Below are 19078 nucleotides of genomic sequence, written 5' to 3' on the forward strand. Positions count from 1 at the left end.
GGAGTTACCTTTTTCTGGGACTAGGGAAAGATTGTGAAGTTTAATATTTTCTTTTTAAATTAACTGGTTTTAGAAATAGTACTTTTAGGATTGTGTTCTACAGAAGCCATTGATCTTACAAGGTCTCCTCCCCTCCCCCTAGAGGAGAAGGAGCGGGAGGGGAGGATAAGTATTTTCCATATTAATATGCTGCCAGTCCTGTTTTTTTTTCTAGAAAAGTTGTAAATTTGTAATTTTTAAAAAATGGTAAAGATGACTTTTGGTTGCCATAACTTCATGAACACACACACAATTTGTGCTGCTAGTAGGAAACTTGCCACCAGTAATATCTTTGTCTGTGCTTTTCCTCCTCCTAAAAAAAACTTTAGGGTAACCTAAAAAACAGTAAAAACAAGCCCAAAACACTAATAAAATCAGAGGACAAATCCCAATACGAGTAATTGTAAACTCCAAATAACATTTCATAAAATTTGTTTTATTTAGTCAGGACAGGAGGTATGCTGAACAAAGTAGTTTGTACCTTCAGAAATAAATTCATTTTGGATTTAAAAAAATTAACTTGTTTATGCTAAGGAGGACATTTTGTCCTGAATATCTGGTACATATTATTTCAGACTTGGCAGAGGCAAGGCTTATATTTACCTGGGCAGTGTATAAATATGGGAAAAGATCTGCTAAACAAAAATAGTCCCAATATTTTAATTATGTATGATCCTTTTACCTTAAAACTTATCTGGCACACTTTCTGGCGATCGGTGCTTGAAGGTGTGGATTATTATTCTACGTTTTTTAGTTCCATTCCATCGTGGGCCAGTTTGTTTTCATCTGTTGCATCTTCGTATCTAGCCATTTGGATCAGTTTTCATGGCCTTAGCAATAAGAAAAGAGAAGAGAATATGGATGAATCCATGTAAATTTATTACCACAACTAGGAAAAGAAGTCAGAACGGAAGTCCTCACAATAATGGTTTAAAATATCCACTTTTTCATTAATATTGCATGGCCTTCTCTATACACAATTAGTTTTGATCAGAGCAGTTTTGTATTTTTTAGCACTGCATAGTATGTTCTTTATTAAAAGTCATATATGGAAGTGCAACTATAATAAGTTACATTCAGGAGCAATAAGTAACAGTACAGAAACATTTGTGTTTAGAGAAAAGACTTTTTGCAGGGCAGAGATTAGTTTTGCAAATTCATATTGATTGACTCCGGTTTGTTCTGGTATGTGAGAATTTGGATGTCATTATAAGATAACTACTTGGGATTCCACCTGCAGGTAAATTAGAGACTTGTTTTATTTTATTTTATTTTTGAGACAGAGTCTCACTCTTCACTCAGGCTTGAGTGCAGTGGCGTGATCATGGCTCACTGCAGTCTCGACCTGCCTGGTGTCAAGCGATCTTCCCTCCTCAGCTTCCCTAGTAGCTGGGACTATAGGCATGCATGACCGCACTTGGCTAATTTTTGTATTTCTTTGTAGAGGTGGAGTTTCACCACATTGCCCACACTGGTCTCGAGTTCCTGGGCTCTAGCGATCCACCCCCCTCAGCCTCCCAAAGTTCTAGGATTACAGGTGTGAGCCACCTTGCCCAGCTTAGTTTTATTTTTTAGATTTGGCCTAGAGCAGTGGTTCGTGCCTGTATTCCCAGCACTTTGGGAGGCTGAGGCGGGTGGATCAGAAGGTCAGGAGATCAAGACCATCCTGGCTAACACGGTGAAACTCCATCTCTACTAAAAATACAAAAAATTAGCCAGGTTGTGGTGGCACCCACCTGTAGTCCCAGCTACCCAGGAGGCTGAGGCAGGAGAATTGCTTGAACCTGGGAGGCGGAGGTTGCAGTGAGCCGAGATTGTGCCACTGCACTCCTGCCTGGGTGACAGAGTGATATTCCATCTCAAAAAAATGAATAAATAAAAGACTTTTTCTGGCTGGGCGTGGTAGCTCACATCTGTAATCTCAGTACTTTGGGAGGCCGAGGCGGGCGGATCACCTGAGGTCAGGAGTTTGAGACTAGCCTGGCCAATGTGGTGAAACCCCATCTCTACTAAAATACAAAAATTAGCCAGGTGTGGTGACAGGCGCCTGTAATCCTAGCTACTCGGGAGGCTGAGGCAAGAGAATCACTGGAACTCAGGAGGTGAAGGTTGCAGTGAGCCGAGATACCACTGCACCCAATCCTAAAGAAAAATTTTCCAGCCTCAGCAACTTGGCAAAACCCTGTCTCTAAAAAAAATAAATAGAAAAATTAGCCAGTCATGGTGGCACACACCTGTACCTGTAGTCCCAGCTACTTGGGAGGCTGAAGCAGGAGGATCACTTGAGCCCAGGAGGCTGAAGTTGCAGTGAGCCGAGATCATGCCACTGTACTCCATCCTGGGCAACAGAGCCAGACCTTGTCTTAAAAAAGAAAAAAAAGAAAGAAAGAAAAAAAAGGTAGATAGAGGGGGGTCTCACTATGTTGCCCAGGCTGGTCTCACACTCCTGGTTTCAAGTGATCCTACTGCCTTAGCTTCCCAAAGGGCTGGGATTACGGGCATGAACCACTGCACCCAACCAAATTAGAGACTTAGAATGAAGGGGGATCATAAATCAAATTATCACTGTGAGCTCTGTAGTGAGATAATACATCTTAATCAAATATCCTAAAGTACTATGTATGTGTAAGTAGCTTTTATTATTTTCAGTTTAATGTTTATTCATTTGGTTTGGGGATTTTAATTTCCTAGAAGGCAAGTATTGTGTCCATGTAAATTTTTACCATGTACAGCTTATTAAAGTTTATATATTGTTGACAATGTAATTAATACTTTGAATTAAGAAGGAAATGATCTGTGTTTAGGAAGTGGAGCTGCTTCCTTTTTGTTTTACACTATTTTGGGCTCTCTTATTTTCCTTACTCTGATGTCAAAGTACCTGTAACATGTAGCATGGTACTGGAGGTCTAGAATATTCTAAGTAAATGATTCTAAATAAATTATTGGGACATAATTGAATTGGATTTTGTTCGTAGAATTTTCTCCAATCTCATGTAAACAAAATGTAGCACATATCCCAGATTTTCAGCCTTATATACTTTTTCCACTAATATCAAACATGTTTCCATTATCACCAAAAAAAGTCCTCATTGACTTTAAGAACTTTCTTAAATTTAGAGTAATTGTGAGAGATATTCCCTCATTTTTTATACCACATCTTACAATTCCCTTAAATTTATTGGAAATTATTTGTATTTTGTAGACTTCTGAACAAGAAACTAAAGGCCTTCCCAGCAAAAAAGGAATTGTACAGTCTATTGTTGGTCAAGGCTATCATCGTAAAATAGTTTTGGCATCACAGTCTATACAGAATACTGTTTATAAGTAAGTATTTTGCAAAGAAAAAGTGTATATATATTTAATACTAGTTTACATAATGTTACTTATATATAAAAGTATGATTAGGATTTATCATTGCATAGGAGGGACCACTTTGTAACTAGATTTTATTGCTATTTCGACAAACAGACCCTCAGGTATAGGTCCATAGTGAATGTTATCTAACATGATTTTGGTTTATTACATCCATGGGTGCTGCAGTTATTGATGGCCTAGGAAACCCTAGTCTATTCAGTGCCATTATTAAGAATGTCCAGAAGAGGGCATCTTGGTATTTCCTTTTTATGTAGTTTTGGTTATCATTGATACTTTTCATTTAGGTATTTTCTTATAGTCCCTAGGACTGAAAATACATGAAAGGGAATTCTTACTATTCAGAGAAAAAAGGTGTATTAAAACATTAAAACATAAAGCAACCAAAGCAGTATAGAAGCTGTCACATGTATAATCTTCATTTGACAATTTGGAATTGCCATTATTTGTAAAGTGGCAAACTTTGCAAATAATTAGCTGCCTTAATTTGTTTTTGTCAAATAAGAAAATTGTTCTCTACCATTTAAAAGTTTTTCCACAGTTTAAAAAATATCTGATTCACAATAATTTAGTCTTAATTTAGTTAAACTATAATGCCAGAATATTTTTTAAAACTATTATGATAAAGCATTTCAAAGTTTTAAAGCAATTTCAAAGTTGTTACTACTTTTCAAAATTTTATTTTTCTCTAGTAAAGATTCTGTTTGGGTATATCAAACCAACAGAAAGTTGTATAAAATGTCAATGAAATTATAAGACAAAAAGTAATGTTGGTGTTTCAAAGTGTATAGAGGCATTTTTGAAAGCAAGGATCAACCAAAGTAAGGCTCAAACGTGAAAACCTGTTTTCTTCCCTTTCATCCCATTCTTAATATACCTCTCCTTGCCCTCATTACAGTTGCCCTTGTCTGCAGTTTCTCTAATATGTTAACATTAACATTGTGATATACATCAAATTGTCTCTCCTCCTTGGTCTCATTCCTAGAGACACAGTGTATGTAATTTATATACTTGCAATCCATTATTTATACTATTTACAACCTATACTTAGGATTTGGGTTCTTTAGCATGCTTTTGTAACTGCTTATATTAAAATTTCTACCTATCAAAAGGCATAGCTTTCATTTATAATCGATTGGTTTTATTCCTCATAATAAAAGAGCCTTATTTTAAAATATTTTATCCACTTAGCTAATTTGGTTTTGTTCTTTTAAGTGATGGGCAGTCTTCGGCCATTCCTGTAGCCAGTATGGAGTTTGCAGCCATATGTCTCAGAAATGCCTTGTTGCTGCTACCTGAAGAACAACAAGATCCAAAGCAGGAAAATGGGGCTAAAAATAGTAATCAATTAGGTGGGAACACAGAGAGCAGCGAAAGCAGTGAAACTTGCAGGTATTCTAATCCTTGTGACCTCTCTTGGCAAAATCCTTTCAGGACTTCTTTAGTAAACCCTTTGTTCTTTAAGTAAATTCCTAAAATCTTCAACCTGAATTTCTGAAATTCTCTGTTTTGCGTAACAAGAAAGGAAAGTATTTATGTTTCTGAGTCTTTCTGGAAGAGAGAAATAAGGTGAAAGCTAAGTTAGGAGAGATCCTTGAAAAAGAAAAGTAGAAAGTAGCAGCTTTGGCCGGACGCAGTGGCTCATGCCTGCCTGTAAAAGGTTGAGGCAAGAGAATTGCTTGAACCCAGGAGGCAGAGGTTGCAGCAAGCCGAGATTGTGCCACTGCACTCCAGCTTTGGCGACAGAGTGAGACTTCATCTCAAAAAAGAAAGTAGCAGCTTTTCATTGACAAGAGGGATATTTGTAAGAAGTCCTGTTGTCAGACAGCTTTAAAAAAAATTTGGCCAGGTGTGGGGGCTCACGCCTGTAATCCCAGCACTTTGGGAGGCCAAGGTGGGTAGATCACTTGAGGTTAGGAGTTCAAGACCAGCCTGGCCAACATGGTGAAACCCCGTCTCTACTAAAAATACAAAAATTAGCTGGGCGTGGTGGTGGGCACCTATAATCCCCGCTACTGGGAAAGCTGAGGCAAGAGAATTACTTGAACCCGGGAGGCAGAGGTTGCAGTGAGCCACGATCATGCCACTGCACTCCATCCAGCCTGGTGACAGAATGAGACTCCATCTCAAAAAAACAAAAAATTTATTAAAGTAAACACTTAACTCCTAGAGCTGCTTATTTCTTATTATCCTCTGTCTATCCTCTTAATATACTATAATCACTAACCTCCAGAATATTTTTGTATATTTCTGGTTTTCTAGTATAAATTCAAAATTATGCAAATCTAGGCAGGGTGCTGGAGGAGGCCAAGAGTTCAAGTCTAGTCTGGGCAGCATAGCAAGACCCCATCTCTTCAAAAAAATTAAAAATAAATAAATAAAAATTATGTGACTATAGAAATTGGGAGAACTTTTGGTAAGGACAAAACACATACCATTATATATAGGAAATTCAGCTTTTTTCTTTCTTTTCTTTTGTTTTCTTTTTGTTTTGTTTTTTGTTTGTTTTTTTTTTTTGTGACAGAGTCTCCCTCTGTCACCCAGGCTGGAAAGCAGTGGCACGATCTCAACTCACTGCAACCTCCACCTCACAGGCTCAAGCGATTCTCCTGCCTCAACCCCCTAAATAGCTGGCATTATAGGCCCGGCGCCACTATGCCCGGCTAATTTTTGTATTTTTAGTAGAGATAGGGTTTTGCCATGTTGTCCAGGATGGTCTTGAACTCCTTACCTCAAGTGATCCGCCCTCCTCGGCCTCCCAAAGTGCTGAGATTGCAGGCATGAGCCACTACACCCAGCTGGAAATTCTGCTTTTTATACATGGCATCGTTAAACTTACATCTCCCATCCCAGCATTTTTTCTTGATTATAATAGCAATCAATACATGTTTACTATAGAAAATTTGGGCCAGGCATGGTGGCTCACACCTGTAATCCCAGTGCTAAGGGAGACCAAGGCTGAAGGATTGCTTGAAGCTAGGAGTTCGAAGCTAGCCTGTCCAACATAATGAGACCCCATCTCTACAAGAAATAAAAAAATTTTAGTTGAGTGTGGTGCCAGGCACCATTAGTCCCAGCTACTTGGGAGGCTGATGTAGGAGGATCGCCTGAGCCCAGGAGTTTGAAGCTGCAGTGAGCTATGATCATGCCACACTGCAGTCCAGCCTGGGCAACAGTCTCAAAAACCCAGTCTCAAGAAAAGGCAGGGGTTGAGGGGGTCAGGGTAATTAGAATAATGAGAAATGTGTGAAAATATTCAGTTATTTCCCTTCTGTAGTAAAGATATTGTTTTCAGTTAGAGATTTTTTAAAGCAGTATTGGAGGGGTGGGGGCAGTGGGGGAAGAAACTAATATACAATATAGTTTTAACATGTTAGTGTTACCAAATTACTAAGTATTTCCATTGTTTAACTCTTTTACACTTTTGTTGTAAAAAGTTACATGGGAGGCCAGGCGAGGTGAGACACCTCTGTAAATCCCAGCACTTTGGGAGGCCAAGGCAGGTGGATCACCTGAGGTCAGGAGTTCGAGACCAGCCTTGCTAACATGGTGAAACCCCGTTTCTACTAAAAATACAAAAAATTAGCTGGGCGTGGTGGTGTGCGCCTGTAATCCCAGCTACTTGGGAGGCTGAGGCAGGAGAATCACTCAAACCTGGGAGGCGGAGGTTGCAGTGAGTCGAGATCGTGCAATTGCACTCCATCCTGAGCGACGAGCAAAACTCTGTCTCAAAAAAAAAGTTGGGAGTAAGGACAGGGAAACAAAATTTTACGTTTAATTATTTATTTGTTGCTCTTCATAATTAAGACTCTTACCTCTATTTTAGCAGTAAAAGCCATGATGGAGATAAATTCATTCCAGCTCCACCTTCTTCTCCATTGAGAAAACAGGAATTAGAAAACTTAAAGTGAGTATCTAAACAAAATTAGCATTGCATCTATTGAAATGAACATATTCATGGCTGGGCACAGTGGCTCATACCTCTAATCCCAGCACTTTGGGAGGCCGAGGCTGGTGGATCACTAGGTCAGGAGTTCGAGACCAGCCTGGCCAAGATAGTGAAACACTGTCTGTACTAAAAATACAAAAACTAACTGGGTGTGGTGGTGGGCGCCTGTAATCCCAGTTACTTGGGAGGCTGAGGCAGGAGAATTGCTTGAACCCGGGAGGCGGAGGTTGCAGTGAGTGTGCCACTGCATTCTAGCCTGAGCAACTCTGTCTCAAAAAAAAAAAAACACATTCTTTTTTATCTTGTTGATACTGTTAATATGATGAATTACACTGATCAAATGTTAAACCAATCTTTCAATCTTGTGATAAACCCTACTTGGTCAGAGTGTATTTTCTTTTGTATAAATTTTTAGATTTGATTTGTTAATACTTTGTTGGGAATAAGTGCTTCTATATCCGTGAGGAAGATTGGTCCATACTTTTCTTTCCTAGAAATGATTTTGTCAGATTTGGTTTCAGGATTATGCTGACCATATAAATGAGTTGAGAAGTGCTTCATCTTCCTCTGTTTTCTGCAAGAGTCTGTGTAAGATAGGTATTACTCATGGACACAAAGAGGGGAACAGCGGGCGCTAAGGCCTCCTGGAGGGTGAAGGGTGGTAGAGGATCAGAAAAAATAACTATTGGGTACTAGGCTTAGTACCTGGGTGACAAAATAATCTGTACAACAAACTCCCATGACACAAGTTTACCATATAACAAACCTGCACATGTAGCCCTGAACTAATAAAAAGGACAGGTATTACTTCTTCCTTAAGTATTTGATAGAATGCACCAGTGAAACCATCTAGCCTAGGATTTTCTTTGCAGGAAGATTTTTGATAATGAATTCAACTTGTTCAACAACACTTTTTTCAGATTTTATATTTCTTTTTTTTTTTTTTTTTGAGATGGATTCTCGCTCTGTCTCCCAGGCTGGAGTGCAGTGGCGCGATCTCAGCTCACTGCAAGCTCCGCCTCCTGGGTTCACACCATTCTCCTGCCTCAGCCTCCCGAGTAGCTGGGACTACAGGCGCCTGCCACCATGCAGGGCTAATTTTTTGTATTTTTAGTAGAGACAGGGTTTCACCGTGTTAGCCAGGATGGTCTCGATCTCCTGACCTCGTGATTCGCCCACCTCGGCCTCCCAAAGTGCTGGGTTTACAGGCGTGAGCCACAGCATCCGGCCTGTATTTCATCTTATCTCAGTTTGGTTAAGTTTTATTTTTCAAGGAATTTTCTAAGTTGTCAAATTTATTGGCATAACATTGTAACATTGTTCATAATATTTTTTTTTACCTTTTTAATGTCTGTAGAATCTGCAGTTATACCTCTATTTTCTTTCTTTTTTTTTTTTTTTTTTTGAGATGGAGTTTTACTCTCTATCCCAGGCTGGAGTGCAGTGGTGTGATCTTGGCTCACTGCAACCTCTGCCTACCAGTTTCAGGCGATTCTCCTGCCTCAGCTTCCCAAGAAGCTGGGATTACAGGTGCCCGCTAGCACGCCTGGCTAAATTTTTGTGTTTTTAGTAGAGACGGGGTTTTACCATGTTAGCCAGGCTGGTCTCGAACTCCTGACCTCAGGTGATCCACCCGCCTCAGCCTCCCAAAGTTCTGGGATTACAGGCATGAGCCACTGCGCCCAGCCAGTTTTCATTTGTGATATTTGTGGGATCTCTTGCTTTCTCTCCTTTCTTTCCTAAGCAATCCTGCTAGCAATTTACATATTGGATTGATGTTTTCAGAGAATAGACTTCTACTTCATTTTCTGTTTTCTATTTCATTTCTGCTCTTTATTTTATTCTTCTACTAACTCTGGTTTATTTTGCTCTTTTTTTAACTTCTTATGCTGGTCACTGATTTTTAGATGGTCCTTTTCTACACAGTTCCCTTTAAGCCTGCTGTGACTTCCTTCCACAAATAGTTATGTTTTATTTGTTTATTTCACTCCATGGTGTCTTTTTTTCAAAATTAAACTTCATTTAGAGACGATTGTAGATGCACATAATAGTCTAAAAAGTAATACAGATGCCTGGGCAACATAGTGAGACCCTGTCTCTAAAAAAAATCAAAAAATTAGGCCAGGTGCAGTGGCTCACGCCTGTGATCCCAGCACATTGGTGGGCTGCAGAGGCAGGCAGATCAGCTGAGGTCAGGAGTTCGAGATCAGCCTAGCCAACATGGTGAAACCCCATCTCTACTAAAAATACAAAAGTTGGCCAAGTGTGGTGGCAGGTGCCTGTAATTCCAGCTACTTGGGAGGCTGAGGCCGGAGAATCACTTGAGCCCAGGAGGCAGAAGTTGCAGTAAGCCAAGACCGTGCCGTTGCACTCCAGCCTGGGCAACAAGAGTGAAATTCCATCTCAAAAGAAAAAAAGAAAGAAAAAAAATTATCTGGGCGTGATGTTGCATGCCTGTGGTTCCAGGTAGCTGGCAGGCTGAGGTGGGAGGATCACTTTAAGCCCTGGAGGTCATGGCTGCAGTAAGCTGTGATTGTACCACCAAACTCCAGCAAGGATGACAGATCGAGGCTCTGTCTGAAAAATAAAAAATAATACAGAGACCTAATCTACCCTCTACCCAGTTTTCTCAAAGGCAACTTCTTACAGAACTTTAGTACATGCTGGGCGCGGTGGCTCATGCCTGTAATCCCAGCCCTTTGGGAGGCCGAGGTGGGCGGATCACGAGGTCAGGAGTTCAAGACCAGCCTGACCAATATGGTGAAACCCCATCTCTACTAAAAATACAAAAATTAGCTGGGTGTGGTGGCGTGTGCCTGTAGTCCCAGCTATTCGGGAGGCTGAAGCAGGGGAATCGCTTCAACCAGGGAGGCGGAGGGAGGTTGCAGTGAGCCAAGATCGCGCTATTGCCTAGGCAACAGACTCTGTCTCAAAACAAAAAAAGAACTTTAGTACAATATCATAGTCAGGATATTGACATTGCTACAGTAAAGATACAGAACTTTTTTTGTTTTACAATATTTTCATTACATTCAATTTCTTAAAATTTTTTTAAAATTTTGTGGCCGGGTGCGGTGGCTCATGCCTGCAATCCCAGCACTTTGGGAGGCCGAGGCAGGCGGATCACAAGGTCAGGAGATCGAGACCATCCTAGCTAACACAGTGAAACCCTGTCTCTATTAAAAATACAAAAAATTAGCTGGGTGTGGTGGCGGGCGCCTGTAGTCCCAGCTACTCGGGAGGCTGAGCCAGGAGAATGGCGTGAACCTGGGAGGCGGAGCTTGCAATAAGCCGAGATCGCACCACTGCACTCCAGCCTGGACGACAGAGCGAGACTCCGTCTTAAAAAAAAAAAAAAAAAAAGAAAAATTTGTGGAGGTGTGGAGTCTTGCTGTCCTGCCCAAGCTGATCTCAAACTTCTGGCCTCAAGCAATCCTCCCACCTTGGCCTCCCAAAGCACTGGGATTATAATTGTGAGACACCGTGCCTAACCCAGAACATTTTTATTACTACAAAAGATCCCTCATATTGCCCTCTTACAGCCATACCCACTTCTACTCCTGCTCCTGCCCCTTATTTAACCCTTGGTTATGACTAATCTCTTTTTAATTTCTATAATTTTGTCTTTCAAAAATGTTATATAAATGGAATCATACAGCATGTAACCTTTTGGGATTGATTTTTTTCATTCAGTATAATTCTTGGAAAATTCATTTAAGTTTGCTGAGTAAATCAATTGTTGTTCCTTTTTATTGGTGAGTATTATTCCATGGTATGATTGTACCTCAGTTTAATCATTCACCTTTTGTAGAACATCTAGCTTTATTCCACTTTGGGGCTGTTACAAATAAAGCTGCTAGAAATATTCACAGGTATTTATGTGCACATAAATCTTTGTCTCTCAGGATGAACATCCAACAGTGCTGCATAGTAGGGGAGTTACATGTCTAATATTTTAAGAAACTGCCAAGGCCAGGCGTGGTGGCTCACGTCTGTAATCCCAGCACTTAGGGCGGCCGAGGCGAGCAGATCACGAGGTCAGGAGTTCGAGACCAGCCTGGCCAACATAGTGAAACCCCATCTATACTAAAAATACAAAAAATTAGCCAGGCATGGTGGCGTGCACATGTAGTCCCAGCTACTCTGGAGGCTGAGGCAGGAGAATCGTTTGAACCCAGGAGGCAGAGGTTGTGGTGAGCCGAAATCGTGCCACTGCCCTCCAGCCTGAGCAACAGAGTGAGACTCTGTCTCAAAAAAAAAAAAAAAACAGAAGAAAAGAAACTGCCAAACTCTTTTAACAGAGTGGCTATACCATTTTACATTCCCACCAGTGATCTATGAGTGATCCAGTTTCTTTACCACAATATTTCTTATTTTCTTTTTTTAAAAAATTTATTTTTTCATCACATACTTGTTTTGATATTTGTGTGTGTTGTAGGTTTTTTTTTTTTTTTTTTTTTTTTTTTGCCAGGCTGGAGTGCAATGGCATGACCTCGGCTCACTGCAACCTCCGCCTCCTGGGTTCAAGCAGTTCTCCTGCCTCAGCCTCCCGAGTAGCTAGGACTACAGATGTGTACCACCATGTCCAGCTAATTTTTGTATTTTTAGTAGAGACGGGGTTTCACCATGTTGGCCAGGATGATCTCTTGACCTCGTGATCCACCCACCCCGGCCTCCCAAAGTGCTGGGATTACAGGCATCCCAGCACCTGGCCTGTTATAGGTACCTGGCCTGTTATAGGCACTTTTTACTTTACTCATTCTAATAGGGAAGTAAGATGTGTAGTGCTATCTCATTGTGATTTTTATTTGCATTTCTCTAATGAACTCCTTTTCATGTGGTATAGCTTTTTGTTTTGTTTTGGTGTGTTGTCATTGTTGCTATTGTTCTGAGACAGTCTTGCTGTGTTGCCCAGGCTGGAGTGCAATGGAAGGAACTCAGCTCACTGCAACCTCTGCCTCCCAGGTGCAAGCGACTCTCATGCCTCAGCCTCCTGAGTAGCTGAGATTACAGGCATGTGCCACCACACCCGGCTAATTTTTGTATTTTTGGTAGAGATGGGGTGTCACCATGTTGGTCAGGCCGGTCTCAAACTCCTGAGCTCAAGTGATCTGCCCGCCTCTGCCTCCCACAGTGCTGAGATTATAGGCGTGAGCCACCGCATGTGGCCTTTACCAGTAATTTTGTAGTCTGTAAACTGCTCTGTACCTTACTTTGTTCCCATATCAGCACAAACCTTTGTTTCACTCTTTCTCATGGGTGCCTAGAGTTGCATTTTGTGGATATGATCTAATTTATCTAACATTGCTTTTTATTGAGCTGTTTATAATGTTTTCAGCTTTTGCTGTTACAAATAATGCTGCAGTGAATATGGTTATACACATTTAAAGGGAATCCTTAATGAAGAAGACATTTGAAACAGTTTTTCAAACTTGATTTAATTTTTACAAGTTTACTTGAATGAATACTAATCTTTTTTTTTTTTTTTTTGAGATAGATTTTTGCCCTTGTCCCCCAGGCTGGAGTGCAATGGTGTGTCTTGGCTCACTGCAACATCCGCCTCCCGAGTTCAAGCAGTTCTCCTGCCTCAGCCTCCCAAGTAGCTGGAATTACAGGCATACGCCACCATGCCCAGCTAATTTTTTATATTTTTAGTAGAGATGGAGTTTCACCATGTTGGTCAGGCTAGTCTCGAACTCCTGACCGCAGGTGATCCATCTGCCTCAGCTTCCCAAAGTGCTGGCATTACAGGCATGAGCCACCCACCCAGCTTAATGAGTACTAATCTTAGGATTGCTCTATTTTTGTGTGCAATTTAAGAAGTATATTGTTTCTGCCAGGTGCGGTGGCTCATGCCTGTAATCCCAGCACTTTGGGAGGCCAAGGCAGGCAAATCACCTGAGGTCAAGAGTTCGAGATCAGCCTGGCCACCATGGTGAAACCCTGTCTCTACTAAAAATACAAAAAAAAATTAGCTGGGCATGGTGGCACACACCTGCAGTCCCAGCTATGCGGGAGGCTGAGGCAGGAGAATTGCTTGAACCCAGAAGGCAGAGGTTGCAGTGAGCCGAGATCGTGCCACTATACTCCAGCCTGGGAGACAGACTGAGACTCTGTCTCACATACACACACGCACAAAAAGTAGTATATTGTCTTACAGTGGTTAAACATCTGCAGAGTTGTGTAATTTAACTTTACCTTCTGAGAATGTCATTAAAGAGAAGTGTACATACAGGATGGGATTCCTCTCAAAGAGTTTTGTACCTTTCATAAGTACAGCTGTTTGCTTTCCATATGTCATAGTAGGAGGATTGATGATTTTCAGAGAAAATAATATTACTTCCATTTTTTGTGTGTGTGAAAAGGAGCATAGGGCTTCCATAGGGAATGCCGTCATCATAAAGTGAGGCAAGGGTGGATTCTGTAGTATATATATATTTTTTTCTTATGGAGCAGATGGGAGGGAGAAAGGAAACAGTACAAGATGGAAGGAGCCTTAGGGTAGATTTATAAAAAGGACTGCTATGCCAGACAGTAGCAATGGTAATGTGGACACAAATGGTGAAGGGGAGGAGTCGTAAAAGAATTGTGTCGTAATTTTCAAAGCCATAAAGCTCACAATGCAGTTAGGTGTGTTAAAGGGCAATTCTGTGGCAGGAGCCAGCTGTCTTCTATGTAAGGAGCCTGAGCACTGTGTTTTAAGATTGTGAAATTCTTCGAGATTTCATCTATTTCTGACCTGAACTCTTTTAGGTTATTGAAAATGTGACTAGTATATAGTTTAGCTTTTATGGACTATTATATTTGACCCCTTGTGTTCAATGATACCCAAGACACCAATGCAAAGCCCCAGTTTCTGTTTCCAGCATAACTAATATGCAGTAAATTATCATGACTTTTCCAATGGCCACTTTTTATGATATGGGTTTATAGCCCCTTGAATATTTTCATTTTTTTATTTGTACATAAATTAAGGTAAGTCCAAAAAGTTTCATTCTAACCAATTTACCAAGTATATTTTTAGAAGGCAGATAATAATTAAAGAAGTTGTGAGATTGTATATTAAATCAAGGTAGTTTTCAGAAAAATATTCTCACAATTGAAATTAAAATGTGGCCCCAAATTAGGAAAATGTCTCAGAAATCAACTAACTAGTTTAACTGTTAAGATTTGGATGAACTTAGAGATACTAATATAATGGATCAAGAAAGTTATATAGTCATCCTTTGGTATCCTTGAGGGATTGGTTCTAGGGCCCCCAACAGATACCACAATCCTCAGATATAAAATTCCTTATATAAAATGGTGTAGTAATTGCAGATAACCTGTGCACATCCTCTCATATACTTTACTTATTTTTATTTTATTTTATTTATTTTTTTGAGACATAATTTTGCTCTTGTTGCCCAGGCTGGAGTGCAGTGGCTCAATCTTGGCTCACTGCAACCTCCGCCTCCTGGGTTCAAGTGATTCTCCTGCTTCTGCCTTCCAAGTAGCTGGGATTACAGGCGTGTGCCACAATGCCTGGCTAATTTTTGTATTATTAGTAGAGACGGGGTTTCACCATGTTGGCCAGGCTGGTATTGAACTCCTGGCCTCAAGCAATCCGCCCATCTTGGCCTCCCAAAGTGCTGGGATTACAGGCATGAGCCACTGCATCCAGCCTTCTCTCATATACTTTAAGTCATCTTTAGAGTACTTATAATACCTAGTGCACTATATATATGCTATATAAACAGTTGTCATACTGTATTGGTTTTTAATTTTAAAAAAATTATTGTAGTGTTTTTTTATTATTATATTTTAGAATATTTTCTATTTATAGTTGGTTGAATCTACAGATTTGGAACCTGTGGATTCCAAGCACCAACTGTACACATAATGACACTTTTAGAAATTTGCTTCAGTTTCTGAACCACTCAATGCTGTATGAAGCCATAAGTTTTATTCAATTAAGGAGATAACATACTCACACAAACATTCTGTGCCCTGGAATTAAATAAATGCTATGACTTTGAAATTTTAAGGTGATTCTGTTCCTAGATGTTTACCAAAGAGAAACAGAAACTTGTCCATAAAAGAATTTTGTAGCAGCTTTACTCCTGGTAGACAAAACCTAGACATAGCCCAGGTATTCATCAGTAGAAGAATGGATAACTAAGTTGTATTACACTTGTATTTTGGAATACTAGTCAGCTATAAGGAAGAACCAATGAGGTCAGGCACAGTGGCTCATGCCTGTAATCCCGACGCTTTGGGAGGTCCAGGCAGGCAAATTGCTTGAGTCCAGGAATTTGAGACGAGTGTGGGCAACATGGTGAAACCCCGTCTGTACAAAAAATTGGCCAGGCATGGTGCTGCACGCCTGTAGTTCCAGCTGCTCCGGAGGCTGAGGTGGGAGGATCACCTGAGCCCTGTAGGTTTGAGGCTGCAGTGAGCTGAGGTTGCACCAATGCACTCCAACCTGGGTGACAAAGTGAGACCCTGTCTCAAACCAAAACCAATTACTAATGCACAAGTTAACATGGATGAATCTCAAAACATTTTTCTGTTTCTTCTTTTCCTTCACATAAGGTATCTACTGTGTGATTCCATTTATACCATTTATATGACAAACAAAACTTTATGAATAGACAAAACTAATTTATGTTGCTAGAAATCAGAACAGTGGTTGCGGGAATTGACTGGAAAGAAATATAAACGCATCAATTTAAGCGCAGACCCCAGCCTTTTTGGCACCAGGGACCAGGATCGTGGTAGACTATTTTTCTGTGGACAGGGTTGCAGGGGAGGTGGTTTCAGGATGATTCAAATACATTACATTTATTGTGCACTGTATTTCTATTATTATTACATTGTAATATATAATGAAATAGTTATACAACTCACCATAATGTAGAATCAGTGGGAGCCCTGAGCTTGTTTTCCTACAACTAGATGGTCCCATGTGGGGGTGATAGGAGACAGTGACAGATCATCAGGCATTAGATTCTCATACGGAGCACACAACCTAAATTCCTTGCAGGCGCAGTTCACGATAAGATATGCACTCCTGCCGGGTGCGGTGGCTCTCGCCTGTAATCCCAGCACTTTGGGAGGCCGAGGTGGGCAGATCATGAGGTCAGGAGATTGAGACCATCCTGGCTAACATGGTGAAACCCCGTCTGTACTAAAAATACAAAAAAATTAGGCAGGCGTGGTGGCGGGCACCTGTAGTCCCAGCTACTCGGGAGACTGAGGCAGGAGAATGGCATGTACCCAGGAGGCGGAGCTTGCAGTGAGCCAAGATTGCACCACTGCACTCCAGCCTGGGCGACAGAGCGAGACTCCGTCTCAAAAAAAAAGATATGCACTCCTATGAGAATCTAATGCTGCTGCTGATCTGACAGGAGGCAGAGCTCAGGCAGTAATGCAAGTCATGGGAGCAGCTGTAAATATAGATGAATATAGCTATAAATATAGGTGTGGTGGCAGGCACCTGTAATCCCAGCTACACAGGGGGCTGAGGCAGGAGAATCACTTGAACCCAGGAGGCGGAGGTTGTGGTGAGCCGAGATTGTGCCACTGCACTCTAGCCTGGGCGACAGAGCAAGACTCTGTCTCAAAAAAATAAATGTAATAGGCTTGGCGAGGTGGCTCACACCTGTAATCCCAGCACTTTGGGAGGCCAAGGCAGGTGGATCACCTGAGGTCAAGAGTTCGAGATCAGCCTGGCCACCATGGTGAAACTCTGTCTCTACTAAAAATGCAAAAAAATTAAGCGGGTGTACTGGTGTATGCCTGTAATCCCAGCTATTAGGAGACTGAAGCAGGAGAATCGCTTGAACCCAGGAGGTGGAGGTGGAGGTTGCAGTGAGCCCAGATGGTGCCATTGCACTCCAGCCTGGGCAACAAGAGTGAAACTCTGTCTCAATAAATAAATAAATAAATAAATAAAATAAAAATAATTTTATGTGTTTCTTTTAATGTTATTTTTTAAACGTGTCTGTTAGAAAAAATTTAAATTACATTTATGGCTTCAATTATATTTCTTCCTTTTTTTTTTGTCTTTTACAAAAAAATCTATACCACAAACTTTCACTACACCACACACAAACTTCTGGCCTCAAGCAATTCTCCCACATCAGCCTCCTGGATAACTAAGACTACAGGCATGGGCTGGGCTCGGTGGCTCACGCCTGTAATCCCAGCACTTTGGGAGGCCGAGACGGGCAGATCACGAGGTCAAGAGATCGAGACCATCCTGGCCAACATGGTGAAACCCCGTCTCTACTAAAAATACAAAAATTAGCTGGGCGTAGTGGCGCCCCCATGTAGTCCCAGCTCCTCGGGAGGCTGAGGCGGGAGAATTGCTTTAATGCAGGAGGCAGGGGTTGCAGTGAACCGAGATTGTGCCACTGCACTCCAGCCCAGCGACAGAGCAAGACTCCGTCCCAACACTCCCCCCACCTCCAAAAAAAAAGACTGCAGGCATGTACCGCCATGCCCAGCTACTTTTTTATTTTTTGTAGAGCCAGGGTCCCACTGTGTTAACCAATCTAGTCCTAACACTCCTGGGCTGAAGTGAAACTCCTAGGCTGAAGCAGTCTTCCCACCTTGGCCCCCCAAAGCATCGAAATTACAGGTGTGAGCCACTGCAGTTGGCTATGGCTCTAATTATATTTCTCTTGAACAGAGCTGCTCTAAGGTTTTAAGACAAGTGTGTTCGAATGTTTGTATGCTATAACATGATTTTTACGTGTGTGAATGTTGTTACTATGTCACAGTTTTTTTGTACCACAAATTTTAACTGAATTATTTATCTCTTTAGAAAATATTTTTTTGTTAAAAGGCCTAATACCCAAAGGAATCTTAGAACACAGTTTCTTGGGCAGGATTGATATTTTGGCTGTATTCTTTGATTTAGATGTGAATGTTTGCTGCATACATTTGGGAGACGATAGGTTTTTGAAATAACAATGATTGATCGCAATAGAATAATGTATTTTTCTTCTGATATGTTTTTTGGTATTTATTTATTTAGAGATGGAGTCTCACTCTGTGGCCCAGGCTGGAGTGCAGTAGCGCAGTCTTGGCTCACTGCAACCCCTGCCTTCCGGGTTCAAATTATTCTCCTGCCTCAGCCTCCCGAGTAGCTGGGATTACAGCTGCCCACCACACCCGACTAATTTTTGTATTTTTTGTAGAGATGGGGTTTCACCATTTTGGCCAGGCTGATCTCAAAAACACGTGACCTCAAGTGACCTGCCCACCTCTGCCTTCCGAAGTGCTGGCATTACAGGTGTGAGCCACCATGCCCGGCCTGTTTTTGTTTTTGTGGTTTTTTTGTTTTTGTTTTTTGAGAGGAAGTCTTGCTCTGCCGCCCAGGCTGGAGTGCAGTGGCACAGTCTTTGCTCACCCACCTCCGGGTAGAAGCAATTCTCCTGTCTCAGCCTCCCGAGTAGCTGGGAATACAGATGTGCATAACCACACCCAGCTAATTTTTGTATTTTTAGTAGAGATGGGGTTTCACCATCTTGGCCAGGCTGGTCTCGAACTCCTGACCTCAGGTGATCCGCCTGCCTTGGCCTCCCAAAGTGCTGGGATTACAGGCATGAGCCAACGCATCCGGCCAAGAGTTCTTTATATGTCCTAGATACAACTATCAGATAAATGACTTGTAGTTATTTTCTCACATTCTGAGGGTTGTCTTTTCACTTTTTTGAAGGTGTCCTTTGA

General features: G+C 41.3%; 1 protein-coding gene across 13 annotated transcripts in view; it reads left to right on the forward strand.

The window, feature by feature from the left end:
• The window catches only part of CNOT10 (CCR4-NOT transcription complex subunit 10), an 88353-nt gene that overhangs the window by 44605 nt on the left and 24670 nt on the right, over window positions 1–19078 (forward strand). For 8 of the 13 annotated variants that reach the window (XM_055383359.1, XM_004033799.2, XM_063703671.1 and 5 more), the window contains exons 11-13: window positions 3242–3363; window positions 4627–4803; window positions 7238–7318. In XM_055383359.1, the coding sequence (XP_055239334.1) occupies window positions 3242–3363; window positions 4627–4803; window positions 7238–7318 (380 nt within the window). The remainder of the gene's footprint in view (window positions 1–3241; window positions 3364–4626; window positions 4804–7237; window positions 7319–19078) is intronic. The other 5 variants (XM_004033800.2, XM_055383361.1, XM_063703672.1 and 2 more) reach the window with 1 other exon arrangement.

This window comes from Gorilla gorilla, chromosome 2, assembly GCF_029281585.2.
Source record: "Gorilla gorilla gorilla isolate KB3781 chromosome 2, NHGRI_mGorGor1-v2.1_pri, whole genome shotgun sequence".
Taxonomy (NCBI): domain Eukaryota; kingdom Metazoa; phylum Chordata; class Mammalia; order Primates; family Hominidae; genus Gorilla; species Gorilla gorilla.